Source organism: Poecilia mexicana, unplaced genomic scaffold, assembly GCF_051168715.1.
Source record: "Poecilia mexicana isolate PSO_F unplaced genomic scaffold, ASM5116871v1 scaffold_16, whole genome shotgun sequence".
NCBI classification, from domain to species: Eukaryota; Metazoa; Chordata; class Actinopteri; order Cyprinodontiformes; family Poeciliidae; genus Poecilia; species Poecilia mexicana.
The window spans coordinates 12,742,832-12,762,465 of NW_028263385.1; the positions used below are offsets into that span (position 1 = coordinate 12,742,832).

The window sequence follows — 19,634 nt, forward strand, 5'->3', positions numbered from 1 at the left end:
CCCTTCTGTCCTCGATTAACTATATATTACACTACATACAACCATATTCAATAATTAGAATATTGAATAGTTGATTTATTTCAGTAACTCAATTCACTAACTGAAATATTTTTTTCTCAAATTTCTCTCTAAATTATAGTGATTTTCTGCTTATAGCTTATGAAATCCCATTCTAGATTAGAATACTACATCAGACTAATATAAACAATATTTTCAATGCAAAACTGTGGTCTTAATGAAATGGTATGTTTAATACCTGATTAAAGGTTGTTATTTCAAAATGTTCCTTTAATCTGGCAAATGACTGCAAAACATATAAAGCATTCAGCAGAGTTACAATCTGTATTTCTATAGCTGCATTTAAACCCAAAACCTTTCACACCCCCAGCAGCAGATTTTGAATTTATTAAATTTTTATTCCTTCAAGAAATTTGTTTCTGATGAGAAATCAGATAAGCATCTCTCAAAAGATACTAGAGCAAAGTAAAAGGTGCATCAAATCTAGGGGAATAGAAACAGAAAACTGATTTGCAATGTAATAAAAAAATATATTTATACTTCTTTATAATTAATTAAAGAAGTCTTTAAAAATAGCCGATGTCTATATTTCTGAGCAGCTTCTTGCAGGTTTCTGCTGGTATTTGTTGATTTCTCGTCAATGATGAGCTCCAATCTGAGCCAGATGTGGATTATTGTGTGTTTAAATTTTAAATATTAACAATCAAGCAAACAACCCTTTATATATATATATATATATATATATATATATATATATATATATATATATATATATATATATATATATATATATATATATATATATATATACACGTTTTGTGTGTATGTTTCCGTATGGATGTGTGCATCTACGTGGAGGCAGAAGTTGTCAAAAGTATTGCAGTGATCTTAAAGGTTTTGTTCTTTAATACAAAGTAAAAATTTATCAAAATAAAAATTTCTTCTGCATAACTATTGTCCTTCATTTGGACGATCTCAAAGTTCAGTGTCCACAAATTCACAGGTGCAGAAGCGTGCAATATGACAATGTCATGTAAACAGACGTTCTTTTTTCTTTCTCTCATTGTTTCAGAGTAATTACACATTATATTAGAGAAGACGGAGAGCAATGCGTCTGCAGAGCAAGTAAGTGCCACTGAACCAAGTCGATTCGCCCCTTAATGTCCTCAAATAAAAAACTAATTAAAGCTCCAGCCTTCATCCTCCTAATGAATACTGTTTTATTCGCTTGTTTATACACAAAGCCTTTATTCTTCATGTTGCATACTGAAGAGACTCAGAGTGGCTTGCAGTTTTAGTGATGTTGACATTGGAGACAGAAACAGAGTGAATGCTTGAAAAAGTAAAGACGAAAATGTAATTTTACCCTCAACAGTTCAAAGGCGATATGTTTAATCTGCTACACAAATATTACTAAATCCACAGGAGACGCATTATACCCATCCATATTGCAGCCGTCCTGAAGCGTTTTCAAACATCTCAGCTCAGGAGAATAATTTTTCTTAAACCCATAAACCATCTGAGAATTCACTGCAAAAACACAAAATCTTACCAAGTATTTATGTCTACATTATTTTCTACTGCAAATAGATTAGAAATAAGACAAAACTAACTTACAAGTCACTTTTCAGCAAATGTAGGAGTTTGCTTTAAGTCAATAATTTCTTAATGTTGATGAAAAAGAACTAGCTATAAGTCAAAACGTCTTGTTCCGCTGGGAGATTATTTCATTTATAGCTAATACTTTTTCATCAATATTAAGGAATTATTGAATCAAAATAACCTCCTATATTTTGCTGAAAAGCTAATTGTAAGTTAGTTTTGTTTTATTTCAAATGTACTGAGATATTTACACTAGAACAAAAATACTTGGTAAGATTTTGTGTTTTTGCAGTGACAGAAGTAACAACGGTCAGGAACAAAACAAATCAGAAAGAGATTTTTCTGAATGTGTAATTTTTGTAAAATGGCAGGATAAAGAAGGTTGTTATAGTTAAGCCTGCAGCTCTTCTATTGCTTTAACGATGTTAAAAAGCGCCTCCAGTTCAGATTTAGAGTACTTCTTCAGTCAGTAAAGACTTTTGGTAGAGTTCATGTAAAAGGCAGCTTTAATGCTACGTGGTTAAACATGCAGACGTATCCGTTTAGCGCGATCATGAATCAAAGGACTATCTTACGAACAGACAGGTGCTCTGCTGCTGGTGGCCTGAAACACACCTGTGAAACATTAAAGGCCAACAGACCAGTTTCACCATCACCTCTTATTTCCTGTAATTTGCCCCACATCCTGTAGTGAAGCATTTAACGCCCAACTGATAAAGATACGGGCCCCTATAATATCAGTTTAGCACCTCATCGGTCTCAAAAACAGTCTTATCTCAAGCAGAGTCTGAGGTCTGATCACAATCTGGAGTTTACTTAAACGTGAACTCGAGTGATTTAGACGTATGAAACCTACGTGGGCCTGCAGCTACACATGAGGGGAGTTTACAGGGAGGGAAAACACCTCAACACATGATCGTTTGACTCCGAACAGATCGAGAACATTCAGTTTTTAAAATGTTTAAATCCTTTAGCAGGGCTTCGGTTTGCACCTGCAGGCCCGGCCCAGCTGGCAGCTTGTTTAAAATGCCTAAAACTCCCATTCTACAGCACCGCTTCTCACTGCGCTCAACATGAATGTGGCACAAATTTGTGCTTGGGTTTCCTGCACAACAACGGCTGTTTTATGGTGAAGTAAAAGCAAGTGAAATCACATTAGCGGATCTGCTTTGGCTCCTGATGGAAACACAACTTGAAGTGGAAATACAAGAAGGAGGGATAATCACCAGTTCATGAATTTCGGTTTCGCTTTGAATGCCTGAATGTGTGTGTATGTGTGTGTGTTCATTTGTGAAAGACAATGAAAAAGGGAACTGAGTAATGCAGGTTATTATGAATCTATGAAAAGGGAATCCTATTGTCTCATATGAGGACACCCCCAGTGAATAGACAGTTATATTTTCATAACAGGGAAACACAGCTTGGTAATTGCCTGCAGAGAAGGAAAAAAAATGCACATTAAGGCTTGAAAGTAGACATAAACGTTGGGTGAAATGATGAATTAGATCCAGCAAGAGGAAATGAAGAAATTTCATGTGTTTTTGTTCTTTAAAATGGTGCAGAATAAAAGCTGTATCACTTTAATCCATCACAAAGCCAAGAGTTTATCAAGAACTGCTGTTTTTCAGGTTTATGTGCAGTAAGTGGACGGACATCAAAGAAATCAGCAAAACAGCAGAAGTTTAGGACAACGAAGGCATCTGATGATCCTGATTTCCCACAGTCAGCAGACCGAAGGTAAAAACAGCTCAGGAAAAGTTATACTGCAGTACAAATGCTAAAACATCACCAAGACAGATATGCCTGCAGGACTGCATTGAAATTATGAAGCAGAGTCTCTTCATCTTAGTTTTATCGCAAGCCATCAACACGCCGAGCTATTTCACACGCAAAAAACACACAATCCTTTCTTACGACATATCGACTGTGAGAGAACAAGCATTATCTTTAAAGGTAATTTCTTAAAAAGAATCAATAACTTTTCTCTTTTTTTAAATCAAAGTGAATCTATTCTGTCTTTAGACAAAATCTTGCAGCACATATGATACAAAATACTTGGTATTGGACTAAAAAAGCTTCAGACAGCTTATACAAAGACACCCCATTGTAATACATTATAAAATATTGCAATTATATGGCCTCAGACTGACTAAAAGCCCAATAGAGGAACACACAAATGGCTTTTTGAAGCAGTTTAGTTTGCAGCGAACACGAACATAACGAGCCTTTTTCTCCTTACGGCATATTATATTCTCCTGCATTTTGGAAATTGCACACATTTGTTCCTCCGCAACAAAAAAATACGCCTCTAATAGCTTAAATCCTTACTTCGACTGTCGTTACAGCATTTCATCTGATCCACCTGCAGTCCATACGGGGCGGTCACTGAGGAGATTTGACCATTTCTAAAACTAAAATGAGACAAAAAAACACCCAAAACTACCCAATATATCAGATCATATGACAAATAAGGAAGTGAAGCAACAAAAGTTTGCTGTCATAGCCTTAAAGAGCCTCCATTTACGAAACTTACAATGTTACAAATGCGCTCATGTCTTGAAAAAGCAAAAGAATTATATTAAATGTTAAATTTGATTTATCTTTTAATTTTAATAGACTCCAAGGTTTTTATAACAAGCCTATGTCTTATAATAATGGTTTTTAATGATAATAGTTCTTCAAATAAGCTAAATTTAATCAATTTTATAATCCCAAATCCTCATCTGAACCCTAACACTTTTGAGACAAGAGAGCATAAGCGAGATTTGACTCCTAATTCATAGATTTTATGCACTTATGATGAAGCAAACTGCATTTATACATTCAGAGTTGGACAACGAGAATGAAAGGAGCAGCTACGGTTTAAGTGCCTCTGAAAATACAAAAAGATTTTAGTAAAGACATGTCTTGGGACTTTTCACCATCATAATGCCAAACACTCAAAATGTTTTTATGTCTTAATTTGATGAATCAAAAAAGGGAAAATTAAAAGTTTTTATGTATTTTTTTTTTTCTATTTTGTTTTAAAGCCATAGCGCTAACATGTCCACTAATCCCAGTAACAGATACTGGGAGTTTAATTAATATACAGGATAAAATACAAACAGCACCTCTGAAGATTATGATCACTGCATCAGATTTGTAGTAAGAAGAGTAAAGTAAAATACAGACTTTTATTTACATAACAGATCAGAGACAATTTCCCTCGGGGGAAAAAACAGCGAAACAGAGGTGTGGACGGTTTTTAGTACTATTTCATATAGTTATCTCATTACATTCGTAGATAGTTTTAGCCTTACAAACGATCACTACAAAGCAGAATTCATGCATTATTTCTGCATTTTTAAATAAAAAGTGTTTTAAGTCAAGGCTCCATGATTCGCCAACACATCCATAAATCCCAGGAAGCGAGACAGAAAAATCCAGATTATTCTGCTCACTGGAGTTTTTTACACATCTGATAGCAACAAAGCTCAACCAATACAGGCTTCAGGTTTTATTTTTCATTTCTTAAATTATTTTTTTCAGTGTAATGAATGTAATCAGTCCTCTAAATCAGCAATATAAGGGCGGATTTGGTTGATGTTATTTGTTATTTTTACACTTTTAACAGAAGAAATGCTTCGTTTTGCAGCACAGGCGCCAAAGTGAACATGATTCGACTTAACGGATTCGCTTTGTTGTTTTAAAATCTGTGATTGTGACCCACCAAGACATAATATCTCCCAGAAAAATACAAACTGGATGGTTGCTTTTGATGGACTAAATGGTAGTTTTATGCTGTCACCAGGTTTAAGGGCTTTAGCTGAACTCTTGTTCCTTTTCTGTCAGAATGTATAAAAGCTGCAACGTATTTTGCATTTGCAACAAACTCCTGCAGTTAACAGCTTAAAGTTTCAGCTCATGAAGCCTTCGACCTGATGCTTTCTCCCCACAGAGGTCATGAATATTGGGATTTATTCAATTTATTCTTATTAAACCTTCGCTGGAGTTACACGAGAAGCTCCAAACCAGCAGTGTGTTTACGATAAAACCCAACAGTGACACTCATACAAGCGCTGCATGGACCTAATGACCCTATTAGTGTCATAAATCACACAAAATATGCTCTGTATATAATTTCTAATCTCATTGCTTTTGCACATCGAGCCAGGGGGAGCCATTAGAGACACGTTTTGTCAAGAATGTCATTATGGTGATAATATCAGTTATATAACCTTCTGCTCTTCAGAAAAGTACATGAATATTCTGCAGTTTTCTTCAGTAAATGTGCTCCCCAGATCAGGATTTAGTTTGCAAATTTTTTTTTTCAAATGCAGATAAACAATTATTATTCTAAATACAAACTAAACAACGTTACAGTAGTCAGGTTTCACATTATCAGCAGCGTTTTCAATCGATTAGCAGCAGCTGGAGATAAAAGTCAACAAAACCTCCATAGAAGAGCTTCACTCTCCAGGATTAATGTACTTTTAAATCAAATGTGCTGAAGTTTGTTCACCTTCACGTATGAACTGCTGCTGTAGGATTAGCACATATTTAGCATCCTTTTTATCCACTGATTGCAAAATATACGCGTTCCAGTTGCATAAGTTCTGATCTTTCAATGTAAAGACGAGCGTCTATTTTTGGCATATAGGTTTTGACATTTTGAAATTCTCTGGTTGTCGTAACTTTGAAAAAAAAATGGAAACACTCGTAAATTAGTGTCAGGGAGAGAACGCCGCTGTTTAAAGTTGATGTTTCAGATTTGTTGTAAGTGCAGCGATGAACAGGAACAACCCATTAAATCCCACTGAATTTTGATCCAATTCTTTATTGCTTTTGTGTTTTTAACATTTAATGGTAATAAACAGTCTGTCAGCTGATTCCTTGTATTTGTTGTACATATTTCAATTATGGAGACATTTTTTAAGGTCAAACACATCTGAATCTATCTAAAACCAAATCAGTTGTTGCACAGAGAGAAATAAAAAAGAAATACAGGCCAAAGTTACACCAGACCAAAGTATTTACACTATCTACCCTCTTAAGGAGTTCTTCACTGGTCGCGTCTCCTACACTTGTTCGTTTTGCTATTTTAAGCCTATCATACGTCAGTGTCCTGACTTTTATCTCTTCTATCAGAAATAAATAATTTTAAATTTGTCTACCGTTTTCTAATGAAGCTTCATGTGAATAGAGAATATTTAGGAGTTACTCACAGGTGATGATCTCAGTACAGCAATGAGTTCAGCTCTGACATTTGGCAGCTTTCTCGTTCATACACCGCGACACACACACAGGAAGTCAAACACCTCTATGATCCAATCCGTTCTGCTACGAGCCAAATGGATCACCTACATTAAACTCAAATAGCCTATGTGCCATGGACTTCTGTTCTAGCACTTTTTTAGCCACATAGACCACTTCCAGGTGCCCAGGCAACAGTATGTGAGCAATGGCTCCTCGGTCACTGCAGGACTATTAATGAGGTTTATAAAATTATCCAGATGTCCTCAAAAGCTCCAACAATGACAAAGGATTTAAGTTGTTTGTATCTAACTTCATAAAGAGCTTCGAAGGTAAGTTATGTGTTCACCAAAATACCTCATATGTGTCTAACATAGACAGTCTGACACAGGTTTTATGTAAACGTTAAGTGTTTTGTTAACCTGTGTGATGTTATATATTTACCATGGTGCAGCTCTTGCAGCTATCGCTAAAAGCAACAGGAGCAAGAGGCAACCGGAAATGATCCATTTGGCTTAAATTTGAACAGAAGTATGTCACCACTAATCGTGGCATATGGGCTATTAAGGAGCAGGAACAACAAGGAGCTACCAGCTGACAAAACAAGATTGCATTTTAACTTGTAAGATATTATCTTTTTACTCTTTAGTATATATGTCATTGCTGTTGGTGTGTGTGTGTTTAACAGGTGTTTTATTGCATGTAGAGCTGCACTGGGGTCAACACCTGCGTCTTACTGCACCAGTTGTGGGAATTTCAGAGCTTTGGAACCAGTACAGGCCCAGTTTACTGCATCTCAAACAAAGTTTGAAGTTACAATGCAAGAGCTCATGAAGCAACGATTTCTCATTTACTGTGCCTGAATTAAATATCCCTTCAGTATATGATTACATATAGACGTTTTCCATTGATTACACTGCAATATAACTTTATACATGACCACACTGGGGAGCTGCACAAAACAATGTGGCAATCAGCAGACCGTCTCGTGTTTACTGATGTGTGGCATTGTGATTTTATCAGACTGGTGGAGGCATCCAGAAATAATGAATCATCTGGGTATCCCACCTGATTTATTGATTGGAAATGAAACAAACAAAAGGAGTTTGAAGCAAATCTTCAATATCTTTATTTACAACCAGCAATAAGAAAGGGCAATACGTTTACAAATGAACAATCACGTATCAAGTGATAAAATATGCTAGCATGAAGCATTAATAAAGGAATGTTCACATGTTTATCTTGCAAATTCTTAAGGTGAAGGAAACGGAAACAAAAAGATGAAGGTTGAAAAAAGACGGCAAGAGTCTTAACTTTGAAGCAGCAGTATGTAACTTATAAAAAATATATATTTTTAACATATTTGTTGTCATAGCATTGTGACAGCATAATATGAGACTGAAAATCTATAAAAAAAATTGATCTTTTTTGCCTTCTCCTACTGATATCTAGAAACAACCAATCAGAGCCAGGAGGCGGGTCTTAGTGCCGTCAATCATCCTCCATGTGACACTGCTTATCTCCCCTTGCTTTCTGCTAATCTGCAGCTAGCAAAGACTGTTGTGAAAGCTAGGCTAGTTAACATAGCCACTGATGACACAGATTAATGGTTTTCCTGTAATGTAAAGTTGTTTCTCCACCTTTAGCACATTGAGTACACGAGGATGATTGACATTACTGAGACCCGCCTCCTGGCTCTGATTGGTTATTTTTGGTCAGGAGTGGGTGGAGAAGATCTTTCTTTTCAAGGTTTATCTCATCTTGTCACGACTTGTTAAAACTTGTTATAGTTTTAACAAGTTAAACTTTTTTTTTAAATGAAAGTTAAACACTGCAGCTTTAAATCAATTAGCTTGTGCTTTAATATCAAAATGAGCTCAAATTTGCTCATTTTAGCTAAGATGCTAACATTAGCATGATGGCTATCACTAGCATGTTGATCTACACTAAGAGCAAAATACATGTTAAAGCTAAAATTACAATGATCACCGCCTATACAGTATTTGCTGAAAAAGCTCAAAGTGCTGACAGCATTACATTTGATTATACTTTCATTCAGACGCTCATTTACATTCATGCCACATTCACCCTCTGCTGTTCACTCCTTCTCTTTATCTCCATCTCTCTCTCTCTTTATCTCTCCTTCCTCCCTCTTTCATGTCACTCCTGCAGCAGAGGTTGAAGCGGCAGGGCTGACGGCTTCTCTCTCCGGCGTCCTTGCTGCGGCTTTGCTGCAGCTGTTTGGCTGTGATAAAGAGAGTAAAGAGAAGTTTCCACACTAATTACGGCAAAATAATGAAGCGCTCACGAAAAGGAGCAGAGAAAAGCGAAGGTCATTTTGTACAAAATGAGCGGAGTCTATTAGAAAAGCAGAAGGAGATTAATGGAGACCGGGGCAAAGGGATGTTTTAATAGATAGAAGTGAGCTGGGAGCGTTTACCGCACACACTGGCAGTACTTCTTTGGTTTCTGAGAGAGTTGGGCTTTCTTCATCCTCAGAAATTTCTTCTGTAAACAAAAAAGAAAGCAGAGTTCAGTAGTAATTAGTTACATTTACATTAGTAACCTTTTTGGAAAAACAAAATACTTTTAGGAGTATTTTTACTACACTGTACTTTTACTTTTTAACTTTATTATGAAGTATCACTTCTCTTACTTGAGTAAAATTTCTGGATAGTGTGAGTAACTGACAGGCTTGTTTTAATTTTGTTTTAATCAAAAATTCACCAAACACAAACCTGCAGTTTTTATGAGTTTCACATTGAAAGAAATTGATTTGCCTAATTTTATCATTTTGTAATTATGTCATTTATGTGAATTATTTTCATTTTGATCTTTAAAATGCCGATGTTTGTTGAATAACTTTATATTTTCTTCCATCTGATCATGTCATTTCTTAATATTGAGTGATTGATGTTTTGATCAATTACCCAGTTTTTGAAAAACCATTTTACCAAATACTTTTTCTCTTACTTGGATGGCAACTTTTTACTTTTACTTGAATAATTTTATTATAAAGTATCGCTACTAATAGTTGAATAAAACTTTTGGATACTCAACTTACTGTGAATAACCGAACGAGGAACAAACATGGTTTAACCAAAACTTCACCACACACACATTGCATTTTTTTATTAAAGTTTCATAAGTTTCATATTGAAAGAAATTGATTTGAAAAATAGTTTCCAAGTCAATTTTGATATCTTGTGATTATTTATGCAACTTTCTGCATAACTTTACATTTTGTTCCGTCCCATGATGTAATTTCTAAACATGAATTGATTGATGATCAGTCACTCAATACTTCAGTAGACTCTTTTAGCAAATACTTTTTTACTCGCGTAATTTCTTGGAAGGCCACATTTTACTTTTACTTGAGTCAAAATATGTTGCAGTATTGCTACTCTTCAGTATATTTTTGGGTGCTCTACCCACCTGCAAAAAGAAACAAAAGTACAGATTTATCCTGGCTTTCCACATGTACCTTCTTTCTTTTGTTCCTCTTGTGCATGACAATGATGACGATGACCAGGATGATAACTACCAGGCTTCCAGCTCCGATTGCAACCCAAATCCACCAAACCAGGCCCAGCAGCATCATTGGGTCCTCAGGTCCTCCTGGTTGAGCAAAAACATCAGACCAGATTAAAACGAGAGAAACTCAAAAACAGGAAATGGTTGAACAAGTGATACATTCAGTCCTCACCAGAGGAGTCCTTCCCATTTCCTGAATTTGGGTTTTTGGGATTGTTGTCTAATGTGGGAGTTGTTGGTTCTGGAACAGGTTCTGAAAAAAAAGAATAAAAAAACATTTTTATTTCTGGACACAGCATATTTTTAAGAACTAGACTTATATGTTAGTCTTACCTTCTACATTGATGGTTACATTTGTAGTAAATTTCTCCTCTTGACAGGACACTAGACACTGCCAAGTTCCTTTATCTGTTAAAGCAACAGATTTGAGCTCAACTTTGGATTCGGTCTGAACTGAACCATCAGGTTTCCTCCACTTGACTTCAGGCCGGCTTAGACCTGACCCTCCAGAATTTGCTTTACACTCCAGAGTAGCGTCAGAGCCAACCTTTAGAGGACCAGAGGGAGCAGAGACTAGTAGAGATGAGAAACAGAAAGAAGATTCAGTGAGAATCTTAAAAGATGGAGAACTCATGTTAAAGCTGCCACAAATGTTGATGCATCTAAACACATTTTAAGACGTCTAAACAAAGAAATTGTGAAAAGCAAAGGCATGTAGAGTCTATGCTTATATTGTGCGTTAATTGAGATAAGAAGTAAAAAATGAACTTTTAAAACCTTTTTGTCCTTAATAATTGACGATCTAGGGATGAAACTTAAAGGTAGTCAAACTAGTCAAACCACTTGTGACACTTTGCATTCATTTGGACTCCAAAAACATTTTGGTATCAATTATTTGCTAGTTAAGTAAGAATAAACTGTTATAAACCAGAAGCCAAGACGATGAGATGTTCAAGCACAATGGGAAATCCAAATGTGTAAAAACAAAATGCTGGGATATTGTTTACACAGTTTACTTTGTAGGCTGTGGAAAAGCAGTGCAACTTTAACAGGTTTAAAAAACATATTTCTGAAGCTTTGTTTGGCTTCTGCTCTTATTTTTAAATAGTTTTCTGATACAACCTGTAGTTCATAACAGTGGAGTGTTGTAATTAATGCAACCCTTGTTTTTCATAAAACTAACTTATATGGTTTTAAAAGCAGAAACATGTTGAATATTCCCACTTTGTTCATCCTTTGCTGTTCCACTGATTCATAATAATTATGGTTTCAATACATCAGTATAATCGTAAACCTTTGTGCTGGTTTTTCACTGACTGTAGTTTTATTGTGTCCTGAATCTGTTACTCACCTGAAACTACGATCAGATGGTGCTCACGAGGTGAACGGTCTGCCTCACAAATAAACTTTCCAGAATCGCTTTCCTTTATTTTGGATATTTCCATGTCTGTCTCTTTTGATTTCTTTGCCCTCCATTTAATTTCACTTGATCCTAACAGAGAACAGATATAGTTCATAATTATATTTTTATTAATAGCATAAAACACACAATTACATTGCTGTGACTAATTTTGTAGGAACCTTTGTTAACGAAACCATTTGTCTCGAATACAAGTATACGTTGATTATTATGCTTCCACTCCAGCCTAGATTTGAAGCTGGTGATGCCACACTGCAGGGTGACTTTACCCCCAACCTCTGCGATATAAACTTTGTCTGCAGCAGATAGCGCTCCCAGCACTGAAGGAAAAAAAAGATATTTATTAAGCATTATTTAATTGAGCTTCAGAGGACTTTGACATTATATATTCATACAGCAAATTACAGAGGCAAACCAACTCACCCAAACCAAACAAGATGATTGTCTTCATTCTTTAGGTGAAATCATAAAACAGAAACATGAATGCAGCAGATCAGAGTGAAAGCAAACTCTTTTTCCATTTTACCGACACACAGCTACTGTTTCAGGGCGCCTTACCAAACATGTGATCCCTAACCACCAAGCTCCTCTCTACTTCCTGCTTCCTCTTTTCTTTTTCATTAAACATGTAACTTATGCTGGTTTGGCTTACAATGCAGAAATAGTCTTAAAGTAAAAATCATGTAGAGCATTTGCTCTTTTAAAATTACTGCAGCTGTGATGCACCTTAAGGATGCTTCCGGTACGGAAACGCAATCAAATCCTCAATTGAAAACAAGATTTAAATTATTCTACTAAACAAACAATATGTATAAATTAAACATTATCTTAAAAACCATTTATCAAAGCACTATTTTAAGTTCTTAAATGTAATTATACACTCTGAAAGGTTTCAGAGTAGGTTTTCAGTCTGCATACGCACTTTGTTCTTTTTTAAAGCAGCAAAAATATTAATCTCATATTAGTTACTCTACATATAATTTTAATCTGATCAGTTCGGGCTGAAAATCGATAAATTATTTGCTACAATCAAGTTTTTAAATCACGTAAAATTAAACTGGTAAAGCACAAAACATTTAGGCACATTTCATACTTTGCCGGAAAGAAAAATGGAGAATCTGAACGTAAAACATTCAAGTTATGAGATCATCTTTGTTTAAACTCCAAAACCGAATGAAAATGTATTGAAAAACACCAAAAATACTCAAAATTTGCAAAACAAATAAAACAATTTGTTTTAATCTTACCTTAAGTCAAAGTTGTCGTTTTGTCTTTAATGCCGTTATTGAGGGTAAAAGCCTCTTTTCATCCTCTCAGTAGTTGAGTTCATCTAAGCAAGTGTGCAAGGATGCAGAAAGTGTAGAAGGCGGAAGAGCTCTGAAGAGAAAGCAGCACTTGGAAAGTGGTAGGCCAATCTAAACCCCAGCTCTCAGTGGGTTTGCTGCTGACGCCTGTGAGTTTTCTCACAATCGAGGCCTGGCATTCTGTAAGCTGTTCTCACACAACTCCAGGAGCTGAAGAACAGAACGATTAAATGTTTCATAGATGTTAAATCCAGGAAATGAGGAGTTGAAAGACACAGAAGAACAAGGTTGACAGAGAGAAATCTTTATTTTTCACAGCAGAAGTAACAAAGCATTTGTTTTCAAAATAAGAACAAAATAAAACACGAGTCACCCAAGTATCACCCTCACCGGACGCTTATGAAAGACATGTTGATTTATCGCTTGTTTTTCTTATTATGAGTGTTTTTAGCACTTAAACAGGGAGAGGAGGTTGAGTCTAACTAAAGTGGTGCAATGTTCCAGTCAAACAAGAAACGAAGGCCTGAAAGCGTCACATGTCGGTGAATACGGGCAGTGACTCCTGATGGCAGTGGAAATCAATAGTCGGGACAGATTAGCGTAAACGTATCAATCATGAGCTCAGCGGTCCGAGTCGGACGCATGTTTGGGGCGATTGTTCGAGTTTTCCGAACGCGGTGGATATTTTGTCTGGGTAAAACCCGAATGTTGCGCTTTAACACGTCTGGATTAGCTCTCGCTTTGACTCAGAGTTGCTCTGCTGAGTTCATCCTCCATCAGGCCTGCGGTTTGTTATCAGTGGCTACAGACAGACAGCAACCCCCCCATCCCACCCCAACAATACTTATCTGTACATTTGCACCGATTTATTAAAGTGTGTTTATAAGCAATCTGAGGGACTTATTTATTTACATGTTTGTCAGTTGTGAAGCGTGCCAGAGCGTTTTTAAGAGCTTGCTGTTGTGGGTTTTGTTGGCGTCTTCTTCTCCTGGAGTGAAACGCTGGTCCGCCTCAGTCGGCCACTCTGCGGTAGAAGTAAAGGTAGCCCAGGTCTTTGGGAGGTTTCTCTGAAGCACAAACCTTCTGATCGTTAAAGATGACCCATCTGTGGAAAGATAAATACATACAGAGTCATTCAACAATCTGATTATCGCCAGATGAATCATTTTGGAGAGTAAAACACCAGCTGAGGCTTTTCAAAGTACGTAAAACCAAGAATGGAAACAGTGGAGGCGAATGAACAAGAAATTATGTATTTAAATCTCGACCAGGAAGCCACTCTGTGAGGATTTATTTTTTTTATCTGAACTTTGGTGCCATCTACTGTGCAAACTTAAAATTTACATGATTCTCAGATTTTACCAGGACTGTTTACTCTGAGGAAGTTAACAAATATTTACAGAACAAGAAGCTCAGCGTCTCAAACTATTAGAATAAGTAGTGTAACAGGTAAATTCAATTTAGAAAAATAAAACTTCACAGGATGTTTCATATCAGAAGATATTGATAATTATTAGATATTTTTTTGTTTTTAATATCTGGAATACTCCCAAACTGGTGGTGTGACCTTTTCTGCTTAATACACAGATTTAGCAAAGTAGTGAAACCTTATAAGGTTCTGACCGGTACTCACCGTTGCTCTGAGCGCTTTGGTTGCCTGATCTCGACTGAAGCCCATGGAGACGATCGTTGCCAGATGTTCCTCTGAGAGGCTCTCTGTGGGAGTGGTTCCGGGTCCAGAACTGCTGCCTGGCAACACCAGCGGAGCCGAAAAGTCTGCAGACAACCAGGAGACAGAAACACCAACAGACTGAATAAAGAGCCCACTTGGAGCGCTGCCTGGAAAAGCCCCAGTTTCTACACACCAGGATCGTCCATGTGGCTCATGATCCAGTTCATGGCAGCATCAATTCCAGTATTCCCAGTGTAGTAGACTGCTTTCCTGCAGGCTTCCAGTGGAAATCCCATTTCACATAACTGGGACACAGTGGAGTCATCGAGGACTGGAGCTGGATAAAGTTGACAGGAAACAGTTGAATTATTTTATGTAATTCTAATTTCTACTTTTATGAACTGAACAACTGCAAAAAAATAATAATAATAATAAAATCTGACCAAGTATTTTGTAGTGTAGTTTATGGTGAAAATTTGTTACTTGAAATATAACAAAACTAACTTAAAAGTAACTTTTTAGCAAGATGTAGTAGCTTCTTTGAAGTAAATAATTAATACTATTGAAGATTTAGCACTAGTTCCAGTGGCAGATAATTGCCCTTATAACAATATATTTTTCCATGTCATCAGTGGAACTATTATTAATTCATCAGTACCAAGAAATTATTTACTTAATACAAACTGTTATGTCTTGCTGACAATTTACTTGTAAACTCCTTCTATCTTATTTGAAGTGTACCAAGATATTTGCACTAGAAACATGACCAAACATTTTTCTTCTGCAGAGTGAGACAGCGGGTAATTCGGACCGCCAGTCTCCCATAAACTCACTTCCTGGTCCGTCTCTGACGCGAGGTCCAGGTGGAGGATCCCTCCCGCCCTCGCTCTCTGCAGCCGAGCGCCCGGCTTCGGACACCTCCATGGAGTCCAGGTCGTCTAGGTGAGAGAAGATCCAGTCCACCGCACGCTCCAGCACGTTACTCTGTAACAGAGATCAATGTAGCGTGTGACAAGATGGATTAAATCAACTAAAAGGACAAGCTTTTATTGAGCATCTTTAATGGAAATATGAAGATATTTTTCTAAAACAGGAAAACTGCATTATGGATCTGCAGACCAGCGACTGAAACATATTTATAAAACCCTGATGGATCCTCCTTGGTTTTTCACAGTTAGCTGCAGACCCTCCGTCATTCTTCATGCTTTAAAATCGACATGACTCGTCCTTCATCACACATTTCTAGCCAAGTTCCTTTTCTTTTTCTCAGCATTTTCTCTCACTAAGATATGGCTTCTTGAGTCGCCCTCAGTGACTTTGCCTTAGCAAACGATCAATGAATCACTTCCTCCTTATCAGATTCTTAAAGCTTTTGTCAATTAACCTTTAAAGTAGATATCTAACAAAAAGTTAAGATTGTTAGATGTGATGTTTTAAGGTTTATTTCCCTTGAATTATTCCAAATATCAGTGAATTGTACAATAAAATACAGCAAATATTCAGCTAAACTGTTCACTGGAAGAGCAGATCCATATAATGCCAGTCAAATTGTGCAATATTTGGCTTTTCTACCCATAAATACAAGAAAGAAATGGTTAAAAAAACATGTTTTACAACAAACAGTCATGTTTGTGCCAAGTTTCATGCAATATGAAGACAACAGTGGATGATTGGACTTTACAAATAATACAATTTCAGGATTTTCTATTTTAATGTTACATGAATGAACCTGCCAGATCTGAGAATTGGACAATTTTCCCTTGTTTAACTCTTATGATCAAACTCTGATGTATCTGCACAAAAAATGTTTCCGCACCATTTCCACTTTATGTTTTACTTTTACTTGAGTAATTTTACTGTGAAGTATCGCTTCTCTTACTGGAGTTAAATTTCTGGATACTCTACCTGCTGGGTAACTTCACTGAGAACAAACATGTTTTAACCAAATATTCAGACACACACCCGCAGTTTTTGTTAAAGTTTCATAAGTTTTATATTGAAAGAAATTAATATGAAAAAAATAATATTTGGCCTGATTTCATTATTTTTTAATCATTTCACTTTGGTCTTTATAATACCAACATTTCTGCGTCATTTTTGTCTTGGTCCGTCTCATGATGTAATTTTTAAATTACAAATGATTGACGTTTTGATCAGTCACTCGGTACTTCAGTAGACTCTTTTAGCAAATACTTTTTTACTCAAGTAATTTCTTGGAAGGCCACATTTTACTTTTACTTGAGTCAAAATATGTTGCAGTAATGCTACTCTTCAGTATATTTTTGGGTGCTCTACCCACCTGCAAAAAGAAACAAAAGTACAGATTTATCCTGGCTTTCCACATGTACCTTCTTTCTTTTGTTCCTCTTGTGCATGACAATGATGACGATGACCAGGATGATAACTACCAGGCTTCCAGCTCCGATTGCAACCCAAATCCACCAAACCAGGCCCAGCAGCATCATTGGGTCCTCAGGTCCTCCTGGTTGAGCAAAAACATCAGACCAGATTAAAACGAGAGAAACTCAAAAACAGGAAATGGTTGAACAAGTGATACATTCAGTCCTCACCAGAGGAGTCCTTCCCATTTCCTGAATTTGGGTTTTTGGGATTGTTGACTAATGTGGGAGTTGTTGGTTCTGGAACAGGTTCTGAAAAAAAAAAGAATAAAAAAACATTTTTATTTCTGGACACAGCATATTTTTAAGAAGTAGACTTATATTTTAGTCTTACCTTCTACATTGATGGTTACAGTTTTAGTAATTGTCTCCCCTTGACAGGACACTAGACACTGCCAAGTCCCTTTATCTGTTAAAGCAACAGATTTGAGCTCAACTTTGGATTCGGTCTGAACTGAACCATCAGGTTTCCTCCACTTGACTTCAGGCTGGCTTAGACCTGACCCTCCAGAATTTGCTTTACACTCCAGAGTAGCGTCAGAGCCAACCTTTAGAGGACCAGAGGGAGCAGAGACTAGTAGAGATGAGAAACAGAAAGAAGATTCAGTGAGAATCTTAAAAGATGGAGAACTCATGTTAAAGCTGCCACAAATGTTGATGCATCTAAACACATTTTAAGACGTCTAAACAAAGAAATTGAGCAAAATTGTGAAAAAGTCCCGTCTATGTCTAGTCTATGGTTACAATGCAGCCACATTTTGTATGGGTATGTCTTTTTTAAAAGTAGAGTGTTGTAATTAATGCAACCATTGTTTCCCATAAAACTAATTTATATGGTTTTAAAAGCAGAAACATGTTGAATATTCTCACTTTGTTTGTTAGTATAATCGTAAACCTTTGTGCTGATTTTTCACTGACTTTAGTTTTATTGTGTCCTGAATCTGTTACTCACCTGAAACTACGATCAGATGGTGCTCATGAGATGAACGATCTCCAACACAAGTAAACTTTCCAGAATCGCTTTCCTTTATTTCGGAGATTTCTATGTCTCTGTCTCTTAATGGCTTTGTCCTCGTTTTAAATGGAGTTTCTCCTAACATAGAAAACAGATATAGTTCATGATTTTATCTTTATTAATGGCATAAAAACACAAGAACTTTCCCCCAACTAATTTTGTAGGAACCTTTAATAGTGACACCATTTTTCTCGAATCTGAGTATAACTAGATAATCACGCTTCCAGTCCAGCCTATATCTGAAGCTGGTGACGCCACACTGCAGGGTGACTTTGCCCCCAACCTCTGCGATATAAACTTTGCCCTCAGCAGAGAGCGCTCCCAGCACTGAAGGAAAAAAAGATATTTATTAACCATTATTTAATTGAGCTTCAGAGGACTTTGATAATATATTCATACAGCAAATTACAGAGGCAAACCAACTCACCCAAACCAAATAAGATGATTGTCTTCATTCTTTAGGTGAAATCATAAAACAGAAACATGAATGCAGCAGATCAGAGTGAAAGCAAACTCTTTTTCAGGGCACCTTACCAAACATGTGACCCCTAACCACCAAGCTCCTCTCTACTTCCTGCCGTTCTCTTTCTTTTTCATTAAACATGTAACTTATGCTGGTTTGGCTTACAATGCAGAAATAGTCTTAAAGTAAAAATCATGTAGAGCATTTGCTCTTTTAAAATTACTGCAGCTGTGATGCACCTTAAGGATGCTTCCGGTACAGAAACGCAATCAAATCCTCAATTGAAAACAAGATTTAAATTATTCTACTGAACAAACAATATGTACATAAATTAGAAATATTAAAAGCTATTAATAAAAGCAGTAATTTGAATGAATAAATGAAATGCTTTATTAATCCCAGATGAACATTCACATATTTCAGTACAACCCAGTCAAAACATCCAAACTTCTGACATGACATTTAGACAGGTGTCTGAGGTTGCAGACTTTCTCCCAGAGGGAAAGGCTGCTAGATGTAATTTTACGTTTTGAAAGGTTTCAGAGCAGATTTTCATAATGCAGAAATACTTTGTGCGACTTTAAAACAGCAAACATATTCCATACATTTTGTACTACGCTGGAAAATAAAATGGAACTGAACACAAACATTCAAGTTATTCGTCTATTTAAACTCTAAACCCAAATAAAAGTGTTCTGAAAAACACCAAAAATACAACATAAAACTGTTTCCGTTTTAATCTTACCTTAAGTCAAAGTTTGTCGTTTTGTCTTTAATGCCGTTATTGAGGGTAAAAGCCTCTTTTCATCCTCTCAGTAGTTGAGTTCATCTAAGCAAGTGTGCAAGGATGCAGAAAGTGTAGAAGGCGGAAGAGCTCTGAAGAGAAAGCAGCACTTGGAAAGTGGTAGGCCAATCTAAACCCCAGCTCTCAGTGGGTTTGCTGCTGACGCCTGTGAGTTTTCTCACAATCGAGGC

At 36.4% G+C, this 19,634-nt stretch overlaps 2 protein-coding genes across 3 annotated transcripts in view; both read right to left on the reverse strand.

Moving 5' to 3' along the window:
* The window catches only part of cd4-1 (CD4-1 molecule), a 28,009-nt gene extending 21,100 nt beyond the window's left edge, over nucleotides 1-6,909 (reverse strand). The window contains exon 1 of one of the 2 annotated variants that reach the window (XM_088013613.1): nucleotides 6,825-6,909. The gene's annotated coding sequence lies outside the window, so the exon portion shown is untranslated. Of the gene's footprint in view, nucleotides 1-3,948; nucleotides 4,040-6,824 lie in introns of those variants that run through there. The other variant, XM_014987095.2, reaches the window with a different exon arrangement.
* Nucleotides 6,910-7,957: 1,048 nt separating this feature from the next.
* LOC106927929 (uncharacterized) lies at nucleotides 7,958-19,619 on the reverse strand. Its single transcript, XM_088013996.1, has 19 exons — nucleotides 19,405-19,619; nucleotides 18,624-18,652; nucleotides 18,365-18,523; nucleotides 18,134-18,274; nucleotides 17,516-17,755; nucleotides 17,353-17,433; nucleotides 17,131-17,264; nucleotides 15,616-15,766; nucleotides 14,976-15,119; nucleotides 14,744-14,886; nucleotides 13,274-13,320; nucleotides 12,230-12,258; nucleotides 11,968-12,126; nucleotides 11,738-11,878; nucleotides 10,720-10,959; nucleotides 10,559-10,639; nucleotides 10,337-10,470; nucleotides 9,293-9,360; nucleotides 7,958-9,097 (listed from the first exon to the last, which is right to left on the reverse strand). The coding sequence occupies exons 2-19, from the start codon at nucleotides 18,649-18,651 to the stop codon at nucleotides 9,013-9,015; spliced, it is 2,205 nt and encodes a 734-aa protein (XP_087870122.1). The 5' UTR covers nucleotide 18,652; nucleotides 19,405-19,619; the 3' UTR covers nucleotides 7,958-9,012.
* Nucleotides 19,620-19,634: the final 15 nt, after the last annotated feature.

Coding starts and splice junctions, on each gene's coding strand:
- LOC106927929 (XM_088013996.1), bottom strand. CDS start 18,651: ATGAAGACAATCATCTTATTTGGTTTGG. Junction 18,275..18,364: donor AAATGGTGTCACTATTAAAG/GTTCCTACAAAA, acceptor TTTCTATGTTAG/GAGAAACTCCATTTAAAACG. Junction 15,767..17,130: donor AGAGGAACAAAAGAAAGAAG/GTACATGTGGAA, acceptor TCTCTGTTACAG/AGTAACGTGCTGGAGCGTGC.